This window comes from Melozone crissalis, unplaced genomic scaffold (genome assembly GCF_028551555.1).
Source record: "Melozone crissalis strain CALT ecotype California unplaced genomic scaffold, PUWL_Pcris_2 ptg000056l_1, whole genome shotgun sequence".
Classification (NCBI taxonomy): Eukaryota; Metazoa; Chordata; class Aves; order Passeriformes; family Passerellidae; genus Melozone; species Melozone crissalis.
In genome coordinates, this window is record NW_026535834.1 from 10,234,523 (window position 1) to 10,250,854 (window position 16,332).

General features: G+C 45.9%; 1 protein-coding gene across 1 annotated transcript in view; it reads left to right on the forward strand.

The window, feature by feature from the left end:
* Window positions 1-16,332, forward strand: part of MDGA2 (MAM domain containing glycosylphosphatidylinositol anchor 2) — a 216,407-nt gene that overhangs the window by 154,938 nt on the left and 45,137 nt on the right. The window contains exon 9 of the mRNA XM_054286873.1: window positions 10,760-11,029. Coding sequence (XP_054142848.1) covers window positions 10,760-11,029 — 270 coding nt within the window. The remainder of the gene's footprint in view (window positions 1-10,759; window positions 11,030-16,332) is intronic.

Genomic DNA, 16,332 nt, shown 5'->3' on the forward strand with positions numbered 1-16,332 from the left:
TGAGGGGGGAGATGAACTCCAACAGGAGAGGAAGCAGCTGGAAGAAGGAGAGGAGCAATATCTGGATTTACTGGAAACAAAATGGCAATTCTGTGTAAAACATTGAGAGGGAAAAGCAGACTTTGAAGCAATAATATAGAATTTTAGAGAGTCCTGTGGGAGGAGGAAAACAAGGAAATGTTGGAGTTTATTCCATTCAGCATGAAATCGTTGGACACAGAAGACAAATCCATCTGCTCTAAGAGCAGCCCCATAAACAGAGGTGATACCCCTTGTTTAGGCATTTATTTATTTAGTTGTGAGGTTTTTTATTCAGTTGGAGTAGAGCCTAAATACAAATCCAGGCTCAAAGATGATGAGCCAGGCCTGAGTCCTTGTAATCTTCCAAATGGGATCCAACTACTCCCAGCACTCAGGACCAGGAAAATCCAAATGGACTCAAACCCTGTTTCTCAGAGGTTTTTTACATCACATCTACTCAGGGCAGTTTCATTTCAAAGCAGGGCTCTGCTTTAATGCTGGACATTGGGACACATCTGAAATGGGGAATATCATGGGGTGGTTTTATTTTAGGAGTTGTAATTCCTTCTTTCCCTGTGGCCACACACAGGAGTGAACTTTGGGGCACTTTGGGGTTGGTTGGAGGGATCTTAAATCCCATCCAGTGATTGCCATGGCAGAGACACCTCCCACTGTCCCAGGGTGTCCCAATCTCCAACCTTGGGCACTGCCAGGGATGCAGGGGCAGCCACAGCTGCTCTGGCAATTCCAGCCCAGCCAGGAATTCCCAATTCCCAATCTCCCACCCATCCCTGCCCTCTGGCACTGGGAGCCATTCCCTGGCTCCTGTCCCTCCATCCCTTGTCCCCAGTCCCTCTGCAGCTCTCCTGGAGCCCCTTCAGGCCCTGCCAGGGGCTCTGAGCTCTCTCTGGAGCCTTCTCCTCTCCAGGGGAACATTCCCAGCTCCCCCAGGAAATCCATGGGAAAAGTTTTATCCCATTGTTGTTCCAGTGTTATTTGGTGCCCCCACCAATGCTCAATTTCAATGTTCCTTCCTTTAAAATCCCTTGATTTAAAATCCCTTGATCCCTTTTGAATGCTGGCAGTGCTGAAGGGAAGGAAGCAGGGTTTGTATTCCCAACCTGCTCATTCTGCCTCAGCTGGGGGCTCCTTGTCCTGCTTGTCCTTCTCAGCAGACACCAGGAATGATCATGCAGAAACTCTGGGCTGAGAATTTGCTCCAATAAATTCCCCTTTTGCCCCTGTCCTGCTGCTCTGAGCTGTTCTCTTCTGGCCCTAACTTTCTTTTCTATTTTCTTTAAACCTTCCCAAAGCTTTTTTTTATTTCGGAACCTGAGGACAATTTGCCCTCTGGCTCTGAGCTGAGTCCTTCTCATTTTCCACGGATCCCAGGCTGAGCCATCCCCAGGGTTTCAATCCCTGACCCCAAAGTTTCAAGCCCTGACCTTGGCTGCTTAAAAATAGGGGCAGTTCAACAAATTCCGGTTTCTGAGGTTTGTTCTAAGTCCCAGGTTCTAAAGGAGATGAAAGCCTCCCCCAGCCCAAAGGTAAATGCATAATTTAACCTAAAACCATGACTCCTGCACATAAAACAGGCTCCAAATCTCCCAAGGACAGAGAAAGAAAGAAATTTGGGGGGGGGGTTATTGGTAATTCTCAGCTCTGATCAACAAAAGCAAACCCCCTTTGGGTCTAAAGTGACCTTGTCCACAGGAGAAATAAAATACAGAGGTGAGAACTGATCTCTATTTCAAGGCAAATAAAATTTGTTGCAAACACTGTCCAGAAGAGCAGTAAAAATGGGATTTTGGTGCTGTTTGAAGTCCACACATTTGTTTTATGTGCACATTTCTGTGTTTTCTGCTCTCCTCACAACATCTCTTTGCCTCCCCTGTCTGAGTAAAAAATACTTTTTATTTGAAGCCATCATGCTGAGATCTCCCCCAGGTGTTACCAGTTTCTCTGCTCCTCTCTCTGCTCGGTCCTTCCATGTTTATCCCTGGTTTATTTGGCACTTGAGGCTGGAACCTCTTTGTCCATCACTTTTTGGGAGCATGAACATGGTTGGGATGGGGTGACCCCAACCCTGGGATGAAGGTTGTCACCAGTTGGGGTCTGTACAAATCCCCAACAGGACAGGACTGCTGGGCACGTGCCTTGAGCTGTTTGATTTTCCAGCATCAATCTCATTCCATGGTGATGACAATGGGAAGATGCCACCAGCTCACATCCCAGGCAGCAGACACAGAACTCAATGTCACAACTCACTTTATGAGTTTTGTGACCAATCACACAAAGCAAAAGCACATTGACAGTAGTTCCATCCAACCACTGTAAGCACAGGTACCTTTGGTTAAACAATGCTTGCTTATTTCAAATACAATCCCTGTTTGTGAGCCTTCAAACACAACGCACACAGCTCCATTGTTAAGCTTAGAACTTTCTAATATCTCACTGGATAAACTTTTCTGTAGCTTAGGGAGTTATTCTAGACAAGCGTTAATGCACAGACCATAGTTCTATTTGCCCTTGCTTTTCTACAGTTTAAATCATTTTTCTGCTGACCAATCTCATGGCTGCTGCTTAGCTCTAATCACAGGTTCTGCTGTCTCTGGGGCCTGCCTTTTGCAGCCTTCCCAAAACCCTCTAATTTTATGAATTCCCACAATCCCCCCTCTCTGTTCACCCAAAAAGAAACTTTCATAATCATGTCATTTATTACTTGCGTTTCGTAGCCTTACTATAGTATTTCTGCATATTGCGTGCTTAAAGCATTGTCTTGCTGGCACTAAGCATTGCTATATTTCAACACAACAACTTAATGCTGTGAAAGTCCAGTCAGTTCAAAGGGCATTAATTACGCCTGATAATAATTACAAATCATTGTTCGAGAAAGTCTTGTGTGTTCCAAGGTCTTAATTCCAAACCTTCCTCCATGTCTATACCTTCATCCACCATCTTTGTGAGATTTAAAGAACTCTTTGTGAATCCAAAGGTCACCTGGGCTGGCCGAGCTCTGCTGGAGCTGGGTGGCACTGGTGGCATCTCCAGGAGGGTGCAGCCAGGTGGGATGGGGCTCTTATGCCAGGAAACCAGGGACAGGATGAGTGGGAACAGCCTCAGGTTGCAACGGGAGAAGTTCGGGTTGGATACTGGGGAGAATTCCTCCATGGAAAAGTTGTCCAGCCTTGGGAAGTGGTGGAATCCCCATCGCTGGAGGGATTTAAATCCACGTGGAGGTGGCACCTGGGCAGTGGTGGCTGTGGCAGTGCTGGGAATGGTTGAGGTCAATGATCTCTGAGGGTTTTTCCAGCCTAAACTACTCTGGGATTCTCTCTGGAATAATGAGGCTTCTCCAGGGGCTGCAGCTCGTTTGTTTTACTGTGGAAAAGTAAAAAAAGGAGCAGGGAACTCTGGGAGAGGTTTCAGGAGTGGGAGAGCGTTTAAAATGCCCCATTAATTATTAGCAGTTTTGTGTGCAGATCAGAGCAGGTGTCACCACCTGGCTCAGTGTCACCTGTCAGGGACAACCTGAAGGGAACCAGGAGAAGAATCCAGCACTTCCCCTGTGCTGATAGGAGCCTTGTCTCGAATTTCCTGTGTGCTTTTCTAAACTTTCTTGATTTGTCCTCCCTTCCTGGGTATTTGAGTGTCCTTGGAGGAACTTGGGAGAGTGGGGATGGGACTGGAGTGGATTCCCAGAGCAGCTGTGGCTGTCCCTGGATCCCTGGCAGTGCCCAAGGCCCGGCTGGAGCACCCTGGGACAGTGGGAGGTGTCCCTGCCATGGCAGGGGTGGGATGGGATGATCCCTAATATCCATTCCATCCCAACCCAGTCTCCATCCTCTTCCCTGCCCTGTTCATGTCCAGAGGAGTTCAGCCCCACAAATAATGGAATGTGTGCTGCAGGAATGAGTAAAAAAAATTATTTTCCGACTAAACATTCCAAAGGAATTGGTGTGAGTCACTCCAGGAATGAGCCAGGATGTTGCAGCCCTAGCTGGATCCCTAAGGGAGAAGAGTTGGTTCAAATCCCAAATAGAATACAGAAATTGTTTGGGTTGAAAAGGACCTCAAACCCCATCCAGTGCCACACCTGCCATGGCAGGGACGCCTCCCACTGTCCCAGGGTGCCCCAATGTCCAGCCTGGCCTTGGGCACTGCCAGGGATCCAGGGGCAGCCACAGCTGCTCTGGGCACCTGTGCCAGGGCCTCACCATCCTCCCAGGCAAGAATTCCCAATTCGCAATCTCCCATCCATCCCTGCCCTCTGGCAGTGGGAGCCATTCCCTGGCTCCTGTCCCTCCATCCCTTGTCCCCAGTCCCTCTGCAGCTCTCCTGGAGCCCCTTCAGGCCTGGGAAGGATTTCCCTGGGTTCTTTCCTTCTCCAGATGAGCACCTCCATCATTCCTAACCTGCCTCTGTGATTTTTTAGCTGGAAAATGCTTTAGAATGAGTGCAGAGGGTTTTATTCCCAGGTCACCAGTGGGTCCCTGCACCTCCAGAGACATTCCTTAATCCTGGGTGTGGAAGAGACAAATTTGGGATGCAGGACCTGCCCATAGAGCAGGACCCTTAACCCAGAGCTCAGCCACAGCTCCCCTTGTGAACTCTGTAGGATTAAAATGTTGTTCACTGCTGTTCATTGATTTATATTCTAGCCAGGACAATTTAAATTCCATAAAATCCAAGGAACAGCAGCAGCAGAGCCCATAAAGGATGCTCAGAAGAGCAGACACTTTTAAAAACCCATGGATTATTCCCATTTCATGGTTCTTTAAGGAAGCTCCTCATTATTCACCCATCCCCTTCTGGCCCCAGCTGGACAAATCAACCAAATCAAGATTTGCAGACATGGAGGGACATGAATGGTGCAGCTTTGCCTCAAAGTTTTTATTTTATTTGTTTTTTACTCATCTGAATATTTATCACTTGCAAACGTTGCACGTGCTCCAGCACGAATATTGAAGCTCAGGAACCTGGGAGTTGCTGGGTGAGGCTGGATCTGGATTTCCAGAGAATTTAATGCCCTGTCAAGGAGCCAAACCAGGACAGAGGCACCAGCCTGGAAAATCCCAGCAAATTCCGCAGACACGGGAGACAACTTGAAGCACAAAATCCAAGTTAGCAAATTCCTGAGAGTGGGGACTGGGATTTTCCATTGTAAACCCTTCTGCAAAGCAGGCACGGACACAGAATGCAGAAGAGAATGAAATTAATAACAATTTTACACTGAAAGGTACCATCAAAATCCCTCTAACTTAAAATTAGGAACTTGCCAGGGATAAGATGAAAAAATTAGGAGTCCATGGCGAGAATCTTTGGAGTTCTGACAAGAGATGGAGGGACAGGAGCCAGGGAACGGCTCCCAGTGCCAGAGGGCAGGGATGGATGGGAGATTGGGAATTGGGAATTCCTGGCTGGGCTGGAATTGCCAGAGCAGCTGTGGCTGCCCCTGGATCCCTGGCAGTGCCCAAGGCCAGGCTGGACACTGGGGCACCCTGGGACAGTGGGAGGTGTCCCTGCCATGGCACTGGATGGGATTGAAGGTCCTTTTCATCCCACAGCATTCCTGGGTTTAATAAAATAGGGATTTTCCTCACTGTACCATGGATATATCTGTGCAAAGCAGGGTTTGGAATGCACAATTCCAGGATGGATTTGCACACTTGTTTTAATTTACTCCTAAATGTGCAAATGGCTTTTTTCTATCTCTGGCCATGGTGGTTTCATTTCACTGGAATAAATCCATTATCCAAGGTGTGATACCCCTATTCCAAACTTTGGATGGAAAATTGTTGTAGTCATTTCACAGGGATCACAATCCCTGTGCGCTGGAGCTTCCAAAGCTCCTAAATCCCATCTTGTCTGGGCTTCTCCATGTCTCCATTCAGGCACCTCCAGACCCACCTCAGGAGCTAAAAACCTGGAAATGTGGCTGCAGTGGAGAGTCTGGGAATAGATGGATTCAGAAGTGCTGGATAACATTCCTGTTGTGTGAATCCAGCAGTGGCCACAAACCCAATGGAAAGTGAGCAGAGGCGCCACTTTTTATTGTTATTTATTTATTATTCCCCTTGCTGGAGCTGGGAGAAAAAAACTCATTATTTGTTTAGCTTAAGATGCAAATTGGAGAGGCCAAACCAGCAGGTGAAGCCTCTGCTCGGGCATCAGGGTGAAAATAAATTCCATGAATTTTCTCCCTAACAAATCCCGCTATAAAAACCAGGATTTGACCCTCACCATGAGGAACAGCTGTGTGATTCAAAGCAAACAAGCATCTCGCTGTCATTTCTCAGGATAGCTCCAGAACTTTCCTTTTTCTGTTTCCTAATCCTTAAAACATGAATGTACTTAGGCTAAAAAACTTCATTAAACATTAATAGAGAGCCTGATTTAACTCCAGCCCCGTTTGCTTCCCAAAGATAATTGTGGGAGAGAATGAACCGTGCTCCCTTGGCAGCTTTGCTGGAGATTTTTCCAAAACTAATAGTGGAATTATGAAAGGAATAAGGAGGGAAAAAGTAAATTAAATCAAATTGCCAAAGCCTTGGGGAAGAGCTGATGCAAATGAGTTCAACGCAGAGGAGTCACAAACAACTCCAGTTTTTCATCTGGGTAGTCACAATCCTATAAAAACAATGGGAAAAAATGATGGGAAAATGAGGTGTTAACTCTGGTAGGGGCTTTTATCAGCCCTTCCCTTTCCCATTAAAGTTATTACCTGCAAAAGTGGGATTCAGGAATGAGCAGCCCGAGTTAATTTTCTCTTCCTGTCACTGGGGATCATCAGCCCCTGGATAAATGGGAATTGTGGGGTTTAAAGACTTTTTTGACCTTAAAGGCAGGGGAAAGTTTCATTCATTTAAAAGCTGTTTACAAGGCTAAAGTAGCTTGATAAGTAAATAAAGCAGGGGGAGAAGAGAGAAGGGCCTGAATACAAATTCCCGTTAAAATTGTTGAGCTGAGGAGCCACGGAAAGGGAAATCATTCCCTGGGTTTGCAGCGTTCCATGGAAGCAGCAAGAAAAACAAAAGAGGGAACGTTATTCCAAACGAGAGATGAGTTTTGGATGTTCAAACATTCCAGGGATTTATGAGCAAAGGCATAAAATGATGGAAAAATTGTCCATTAGAGGCGTGTTAACACCTCAAACATGGAACTTTCGTGATACTCCTGTTCCAGAATTTCTGTGCTCATCCTCAGGCATTCAGGATCAGTACGTTGGATCAGGAGGGTCCAAATCATTCCCTGCAATCATATCCTGGATTCGAAGCATTCAATGGAAGCAGCAAGGAAAACAAAGGAGGGAACATTATTTCAAACCAGAGATGAGTTTTGGATGTTCAAACATTCCAAGGATTTATGAGCGAGAGAAGAAAATGATGGAAAAATCATCCATTAAAGAGTTTTTAACATCTCAAACATGAAGCTTCAGGAATACTCCTGTCCCAAAATTCTTGTGTTCATCCTCAGGGATTCAGGATCAGGACATTGGATCAGGACGGTTAAAATCATTCCCTGAAATCTTTCCCTAGATTTGGACCATTCAGTGGAAGCAGCAAGAAAAACAAAGGAGGGAACATTATTCCAAACGAGAGATGAGTTTTGGATGTTCAAACATTCCAGGGATTTATGAGCGAGAGAAGAAAATGATGGAAAAATCATCCAATAAAGGTTTTTTAACACTTCAAACACAGAGACTCTGTGATACTCCAGTCCCAAAATTCCTGTGCTCATCCTCAGGGATTCAGGATCAGGAGACTCTTCAGCTGATGCTACTTGAGCATCTTTTTGTTGTTATTTTAGAGATTCTTCTGTGCTTTTCTCAAAGTTTAGGGAGAATTTTCCCAGGATTTTAAGGTGTATTTTGGTGGGGCTGGAAGGGCTGGAGAGGTGATGGATATGGAATTATCCTGGCTGGAATGGGGAAAAAAATAGAGAATTTCCAATTAAAAATCAAATATTTATTTCAGATAAAATTGGCTTTGTTATAAAGATCAAATTATACCAGGAACAGCAGTGGGTGCCTTGTTGTGATCACGATCCATAAAAATATGGAGAGTTCATGGCATCTTGGAATGCTTTAGATTGGAAAAGCCCTCTGAGATGAAATCCAACCATTCCCAGAACTTCCAAGGCCACCACTGATCGTGTCCCCAAGTGCCACCTCCACAGGGCTTTAAATCCCTGCCAGGACAGGGACTCCACTGCCCTTTTCCAATGTTTTCCAGCTTTTCCATGGAGAACTTTCCCCTGGACAACTTACGGAAAAATGCCCTGAAAATAGTAAATATTCGTAAACCTGATTAATAATTCCTTTGATATCCATTATATAGGAGGATCTGGGAATTTTTGGGGAAGCAGAAATCATTTAAGACAGGATGGTCAGAGGAAAACAGGAGATTTGGGAGAGGCAACTCCCACCTCTCCCTAAGAAGGCAGCAGGGATCTGGAATATTTTCTTTCCCAAGGATAATTCCTGTCTTTAAGCCAACACTTCCCTGCAAAGCTGCTGCCTTGGGAAACTTGGAGAAGCAGGAGCATTTTAATGTTTTATGTAAAACACCTCGTAAGGATACAAAACCTCCCTGTGCCACCATGGAATGGGAGAATTTCAGGAATTCTTCCTTCTCAGAGGTTAAAAAATGAGCTGAGTTCTTTAGAGAGCCAGAATTCCCTGGTTTTCATCCCTTTGGGAAGACATTTTCTATGCATGTTCCTGGCTCTGGAGAGCTGAGCACAAACGATTGCTGAGCCAGATTATCCTTATTTTCCAGCCATGGTGAAGTTTTCCAAAGGCAAATGGCAGCGGGAAGTTGGGTCTCTGCACACACACTGGACATTGGTTATATTTTATTTATTTGGTATTTTGCTAGAATCAAAATTCTGGTGGAGTTTGAAGCTGTGAATGTGAATTATTTAAAACCACTTTTATTGGAGTTAGGGCAGAACAGGCTGTTCTGGGTGTGGGGAACTGGGACAGCAAAACCTCCACCAGAATGGAGAAAAGAGATCCAGAGGTGATGATTTTTGGGGAAGCCAGATTTTTGGTGAAGCTCCTGGGATGGAGACTTCATGGAATCATGGAATATTCCAAGTTGGAAGGAGCCCAGCTTCCAGCCCTGCACAGACACCCCAAAAATCCCAGCCTGTGCATCCCTGGTGTCCAAACATTCCCAGAGCAGAATGTCCAAACATTCTGGCAGCCTCAGGAATGTGCCCACATGTGAAGTCACCATTGAGCACAGATCTATTATTCCCCAGATTTTTTTTTAATTATTCCATATTTATTATTCCCAAGATTTATTATTGTGAGTACAGAGTCACCAGCCCAGCTCTGTGCCCGGGGTGTTGCTGCCTGGTGCACTTTATCCAGAGAAAGTTCCAGAATTCCAGGCTGGTTTGGGATGGAAGAGACCTCCCAGGCCACCTCATTCCACCCCTGCCATGGGCTGGGACACCTTCCATAGGTTGCTCCAAGCACTGTCCCAGTTAAGACAAGATTATTGGTTTTATTCAGTGTCATTCCAAGGGATCTCCTAACAAGAACCTGGGTTAGTCTTGTCTCCTAAGCCAGGCCCTAAACACCAACCTGGGTTGGTTGACTTTCCTGGGATGGATCCTAAACCAGAACCTGGGTTTAACATGATTAGTTTTTAGGATGTGCAAAGAAGAACCCAGCTGGCCTTCTGCAGCAGAAGGAGACCAGGTTAGTCCTGTCTCCTAGGACTGGTCCTAAATTAGAGCCTGAGTTAGTCTTGAGTCCTAGGATGGGCCCTACAGAAGAACCTGGGTTGGTCCTGTCTTTAGGACTGGTCCTAACGAAGAACCTGGGTAAGTCCTGTCTCCTATGATGGGTCTCAAACAAGAACTTGGATTAGTCTAGATTCTTATGACAGGTCCTAAACAAGAACCTGGGTTAGTTTAGATGCCTAGGATGGTTCCTAAACTGGGTTAATCCTGTCTCTAGGACACATCCCACACACACGAACCTCAGTTCATCCTGTCCCTAGGCTTGCCTTCCCCTCTCTAACCCCCTGCTGCCCCGGCCGTGTCTCCGCAGACCTAGGAGACGTCCTAAACAAGAACCTGGATCAATCCTGTCTCTAGGACAGTTCCCACACAAGAACTTTGGTTAATCCTATCTCTAAGAGACATCCTGAACAAGATCCTGGATCAATCCTTTCTCTAGGACAAGTCCCGTACAAGAACCTGGGTTAATCCTGTCTCTAGGGCAAGCCCCACACACAAACCTCAGTTAATCCTGTCCCTAGGTCTGGCTTCAAACCTCTAACACCCTGCTGCCCTGGTCTCCACAGACCTAGGAGAGATCCTAAGCAAGAACCTGGATCAATCCTGTCTATAGGACAGGTCCTAAACAAGAACCTTGGTTATCCTGTCTCTAGGAGAGGGCCCACACAAGAACCTTGGTTAATCCTATCTCTAAGAGACATCTTGAATAAGATCCTGGATCAATCCTGTCTCTAGGACGGGCCCCACTCAAGAATCTTGGTTGATCCTGTCCCTAGGAGATGTCCCACACAAGAACCTGGATCAATCCTGTCTCTAGGACAGCTCCTAAGCACAAACCTCAATTAACCCTGTCCCTAGGCCTGCCTTCTCTGGGACAGCTGTCAATCAATCCTGTCTCTAGGACAGCTCCTAAACACAAACTTTGGCTAACCCTGTCCCTAGGCCTGGCTCCCCTCCTCTAACCCGGTCTGTGTCTCCGCAGACCCCCCGGCGGTGGAGCCGGCGTTCCTGGAGCTGCGGCAGGGCCAGGGCCGCGCGGTCACCATGAGCTGCCGCGTGCTGCGCGCGTACCCAACGAGGGTGTTGAGCTACGAGTGGCGCCTGGGCGGGCGCCTGCTGCGCTCGGGACACTTCGACCTGCAGGACTCCACGGAGTTCACCGTCAGCAGCCTCTCCCGCGACTCCTACGGCCTCTACAACTGCAACATCATCAACGAGGCGGGTGCCGGCCGCTGCAGCTTCCTCGTCACAGGTAGGAGGAGTGGAGCTGGGAATGAAGCCGCTTCTTAGTTTGGTTTTTTTAATGGTTTTTGAAGGGGTTTTAGGCAGTTTGTTTGGGTTTTCCCAGGGGGTTGGAGTTTGTCTTCAGAACTGTGGTTGTGGAGTGTTTGAATTGTTTGAGTTGTTTGGGTTTTGTTGGGTGAGGCTTGGTAGAGCTCAAGCAACAAAAGGAAGAGTCTAGATTTTGAGTATCAAATCTGTCACTATATAGGAATCTGGAATCTGTCACTGTAGGAATTCTGAGTTTGGAATCTGTCCCTAGAGGACTCTGGAATCTGTCCCTAGAGGACTCTGGAATCTGTCCCTAGAGGAATCTGGAATCCATCGCTACAGGAGTTTTGAGTTTGGAATCTGTCACTTATAGGAATTTTGAGTTTGGAATCTGTCACTATAGGAATCTGGAATCTGTCACTTATAGGAATTTTGAGTTTGAAATCTGTCCCTATAAGAATCTCGAATCTGTCACTATGGGAGTTTTGAGTTTGGAATCTGAAGGTTCTCTTCAAAACTGTGTTCATGGAGTGTTTGGGTTTTGCTGGGTGAGGCTTGGTAGAGCTCAAGCAACAAAAGGAAGATTCCAAGATTTTGAGTTTGGAATCTGTCACCACAGGAATCTGGAATCTGTCACTTATAGGAATTTTGAGTTGGGAATCTGTCCCTATAGGAATCTGGAATCTGTCACTATAGGACACAAAATAACATGAGCCCACACCCTGCTGTTTTCAAGGTAAAAAAGGGAAGTTTATTTTCTGACTCCAACATTTATAGATTTCTAAAAGTGACAGTGGATTGGAGGGTGACAGTGCCACCTCTCCAATGACACTGGACAAACCAACAGTCCATCAGAATTTTCTTCTTCTATAAAGAATGCAAAACAATAAATAATTTACATAAAGTGTGTGAGAAAGTTCGCTACAAGAACGTAAACATCAGAAGGCTTAGAAAAGCCTAAAAAACCAGGGTGACAGGAATCTCTGGTTTGGGAGTAGCCAGGAGATAAATGGACGTGATGGGGATGACATCCCCTTGGCAGGAATTTCTCACAGCACAAATGTGGTGGGAACACAGCAAATCCCACAGTTCTGGATGGTTCTTCTCCTTCCAAATGGGACCCAACCTTTGGCTGACACCATTCAGAGCCTGCTGGAGGGGTTTTCACAGCCACCAACTTCTCCAAATCTTGGGATTTTAATCCCAAAGGCAGCTCTGAAGGAAACCAGAAAAACTGTTTGGCCTCAAATGAGTAAATTTGGTTCAATCTATTCATCAGGATTTGGATCCCAGACTGTGGAAATCTATTCCAAGGCAATCATTTTGCTAGGATTGGGGCAACTGGAGTGATTTTAGCAAACCACAAAACTGAAAATGAGTCCTAAAATGATTTTATGATGTTTTCCATTTCCCACCTCTGCCTGTGCTCATTTAGGGTTCATCCCATCCTGGTAATTTATGGTGGATTAAGGATGCTGGAAGTAACACTTTGGCTTTTCTTAGCCTTTTAAAGTTAAAGCTGAGTATATTTAGCAAATAAATTCTTTTCCACTGCTCTCAGAGCAGTGGCTCTGTTGTGCTCCTGAATCTCAGCAGCACAGATGGAGTCAAAGTCCCAGGGAACTGAAAACGCTGAAAAAAATGATGAAATGGTTAAAAAGGAGGCTTGGATTTCACTGGGAATGTGAATAGAGACAAGAAATTGGGCACTTCTTAGGCATAATTGGAAAAAAAAAGCCCAATAAATAACTGCAAGGCAGGAATGTGGCAGTTGTGTGGAGCTTTTGTTTTGGGGGGGAATAATGGGTTGTTGTAACCCATTTTTAGCTGGTTTATTTCTGGTTTTTCATGCAAGAAAATAGTAATGTGCTGGACTGGGGCTGCAGAAAACCATTGGTATGCTCAGAGAAAGCTTTTCAGTACAGCATTTCATGCAGCCTGCTTTAAAGATTTATTCTGACCCCTGAGCCTGCAGAATCTCCTTTTTTTTTTTTTTTTTTTTTTTTTCTCCTGTATATTTTGAGCCAGATTGGAGGAGATGAAAGCCAAATAAATCACACATGGAAAAGGGGTTAATTTATAGCATCTGGGCCTACACAAGGCAGATGTAACCTGCCAGTCTCTTCAAAATAAATAAGAAGTGACAAGGCAAATTGTGTTTGTGGGGAAGCAGAGCTGAGTTCATGCTCCTCACAGCTTCACCACCTCGAGATTTTATTCAGGGCCAGATCATATCCAGAGAGCAACAAGAAGTCCATTCCAGGCTGGGGCTTAGGAAATCCCTGCCAGGGCTGGGAGCAAATAAATCAAACAGATCCGTGAATGGCAGAGGAGCCTCCCTGAGGGAGGATTTGGTGCTGGAGAAGGAGGGGGATGAGCACAGGGAGCTTCTCCCTCCCTGGAGCAGCTGCTGAGGTGGCAGAGGTTCCTCCAGGACACACCTGAGCCCTGCTGGGTCACGGCCTGGCCTGGCCTGACCAGCTGGGGACACCCCAGGAGCAGCTTTGTCACTGTGGCGTGGCTTCTCAAGGCAGGGGGGGGGCTGGTCTCTGTGTTTTGCAGGTTCCCAGTTTGCAAAGGAGGGATGAAGAATTCTTCTTCTTCTTCTTCTTCTTCTTCTTCTCCTTCTCCTTCTCCTTCTCCTTCTCCTTCTCCTTCTCCTTCTTCTCCTTCCTCCTCTTCTTGTTGTTGTTCTTCTTGTTCTTCTTCTTCCTCTCCTTCCTCCTCTCCTTCCCCTTCTTCCTCTTCTTTTTCTCCTCCTCTTCTTCCTCTTCTTTTTCTCCTCCTCCTCCTTATCCTTCTCCTCCTCCCTTCTATCTTCTTCCTCATCTTCCTCTTTTTCCTCTTCCTCCTACTCCTCCTGCTTTTCCTCCTCCTCCTCTTCCTTCTTCTCGTTCCATTTCATCTTCCTCATTGTTATTTTTCTGCATCATTCCAAGTGTCAGGACAAGAGGGAAAAGGCTCAGGTTGCCCCAGGGAAGGTTAAGGTTGGATATCAGGGGAAATTCCTCCAGCAAAGGGCTGTCAGACGCTGCCAGGGGCAGCAGTGGAGTCACAATCCCTGGAATTGTCCCGAACCCATGGATGAGGCTCTGGAGGCCATGGGATGGTGGTGACTGTAGGGGAGAGGATTGACAGCCACACTTGATGGTCCTAAAGGTCTTTTCCGACCTGAACAATTCCATGATTCTCTGTGCCCCCAGGAAGCCATTTAGGATTAGGATTACCTAGAACTGATTTTACCTGACAACTCCTGGTTTAAAATTTCTCCTCAGTTTGGGAAGTTTGACCCCTTTGAGCTGGAATTTTCTCTGCTGGGGCTGAATTTGTCCCCAGAGTTGCGTCCAAAGAGGGATTTTTCAATTTTTTTAGACAATATTTTTTTTCCCTCTCCATGAAATTCTTTAATCAGGGCTGGATACACATCCATGGGGGATTCCTTCCTGAATTTCCACCAGGAATCTCTGTCCATAGTGGATGGGGCTGGCTTGGCAGGGCTGCAGATTTAATATTAAAATTCAAAATTTCAATTATTCATCACCACCCTGGGTACGACTAAACAAAGCTCTAATGTCATTCCATGGACTTAATTCCTTTTATCAACCAACTCCTGATCCCACCAGCGAGGGAAGACACTTTGGAATATTAATTCTGTGTTGTTCTGGCCTGCGGAATATTTTTGCCGTGGGATATTGCGTTAATTAACGAGCTCATCTTTAATTATTTACTCTGTCTTACATCACCCCGTCAGTGCTTCCAGCCAAGTGCAACATCAAGCCAATCAAGGGCTAATTGGGGAGGGTTTAATTGTTAGCTCGTGATTAGAGCTTTCCCTTTCCTTGAAGCTCTTGGAAACTTTGGGGCTGGTGATGCTGAAACCTGACAATCCAAACATTCCTTCCCTGCCAACACCTCCAGAAGGGAATATCCCCATCCATGGCAGGAATAATTCAGGTTGGAAAAGACCTTGGAGATGATCCAGTCCAATCTTCCACCACTAATCCATGGGACACCCAGGTACCTCACATCTCCTGCCTTCCCTTATCCCAGAAAAATGGGATTTGAGGAGATGGACAGTGGATCATCCCTTCTGATGATCCCAGAATCCACCTCTGGAAAGAGCTCTTTGGAAACTCATTTTTTCTTTAATAAAAATCATCTTTTGGGCCTTTCCAGGAGAAGAACACATAGAAATACTTTGTTTTTTTTCCAGGTTTTCCCTGATTTTTTGACATTTTAAGTGGCAAAATGGAGCACAGCAAACCCTGGATTGGGTTTGCCCCCATCCTGTTTCATATGGATGGGGCAAGGATGGACCTTGGAAAGGATGAACAGGTCCAAGGATGGACTTGTTCCATAAAAGATCTTGGAATTATGGAATGGTTTGGTTTGGAAAAGGCCATGGGAAGGGACATTCTTAATGAAATCTTGTTGCTCCAAGCCCCATTCAAGCTGACCTTGGACAATTCCAGGGATGGAATATCCACCCCACCCCTTGACAAACCCTCTCCATGGATTTAAGTCAACTTGAACTCGGATTTAGAGGATTTGGGAAAGTTTTGTCCTCTCTTTGGGAAACCATCCTCAGTTTTTTCCACATTTATGATGGATGAATGCTTGGATGTGATCCTCCCATTTTTCCCAATTCCCTGGGAGATTCCCTTTTCAAGATCAGGCACCTCTCCAGGTGCTTCGTTCAGGAATTTCTCAGTGTTTGTTCTGTGCTCCTGCCACCATCCCTGGTAGCACTGTGGTCCTCAGAAATTATTTGGAATCATTTCCAAATTCCCACTGGTACAGGATTCCCAGAGAAGCTGTGGCTGCCACTTGTGTGAGCTTTAAAATTCCAACTGGAGCAGCAGCAAAAATCCTTTTCCATTCATCTGCCAGGAAAAGGGTTTTTTTATTTTAATTAAAAACCTTGTGTATTCCAACAGAGCCTCTCCTAAAAATGGCCAAAAATTCCTGGAGGACAGGGAAGGCCCTGGAACACATTCCTGGGGGATTAAGGGAAGACCACAAATGAAAAAACACCCATAAGGTCCCTTCCAAACCAAATAATACCCTGATTTTCAGCTTCCATGGTTATGGGGAGGCAGGAGGTGACTGGGATGATCCTGCTGCAGGATTGGGATGAGAAGTAGATCCAGGAGGAGACAGATGTTGCCTTTCCCAATTGCAAATAAAGAACAAAACATCTTCTCTTTCTTCCTGCAACCTTTCCATAAAATAGAGATCCTGGAATAAAGCAGAGCACGGAAGGGGCAGCATTTTCCATAAATT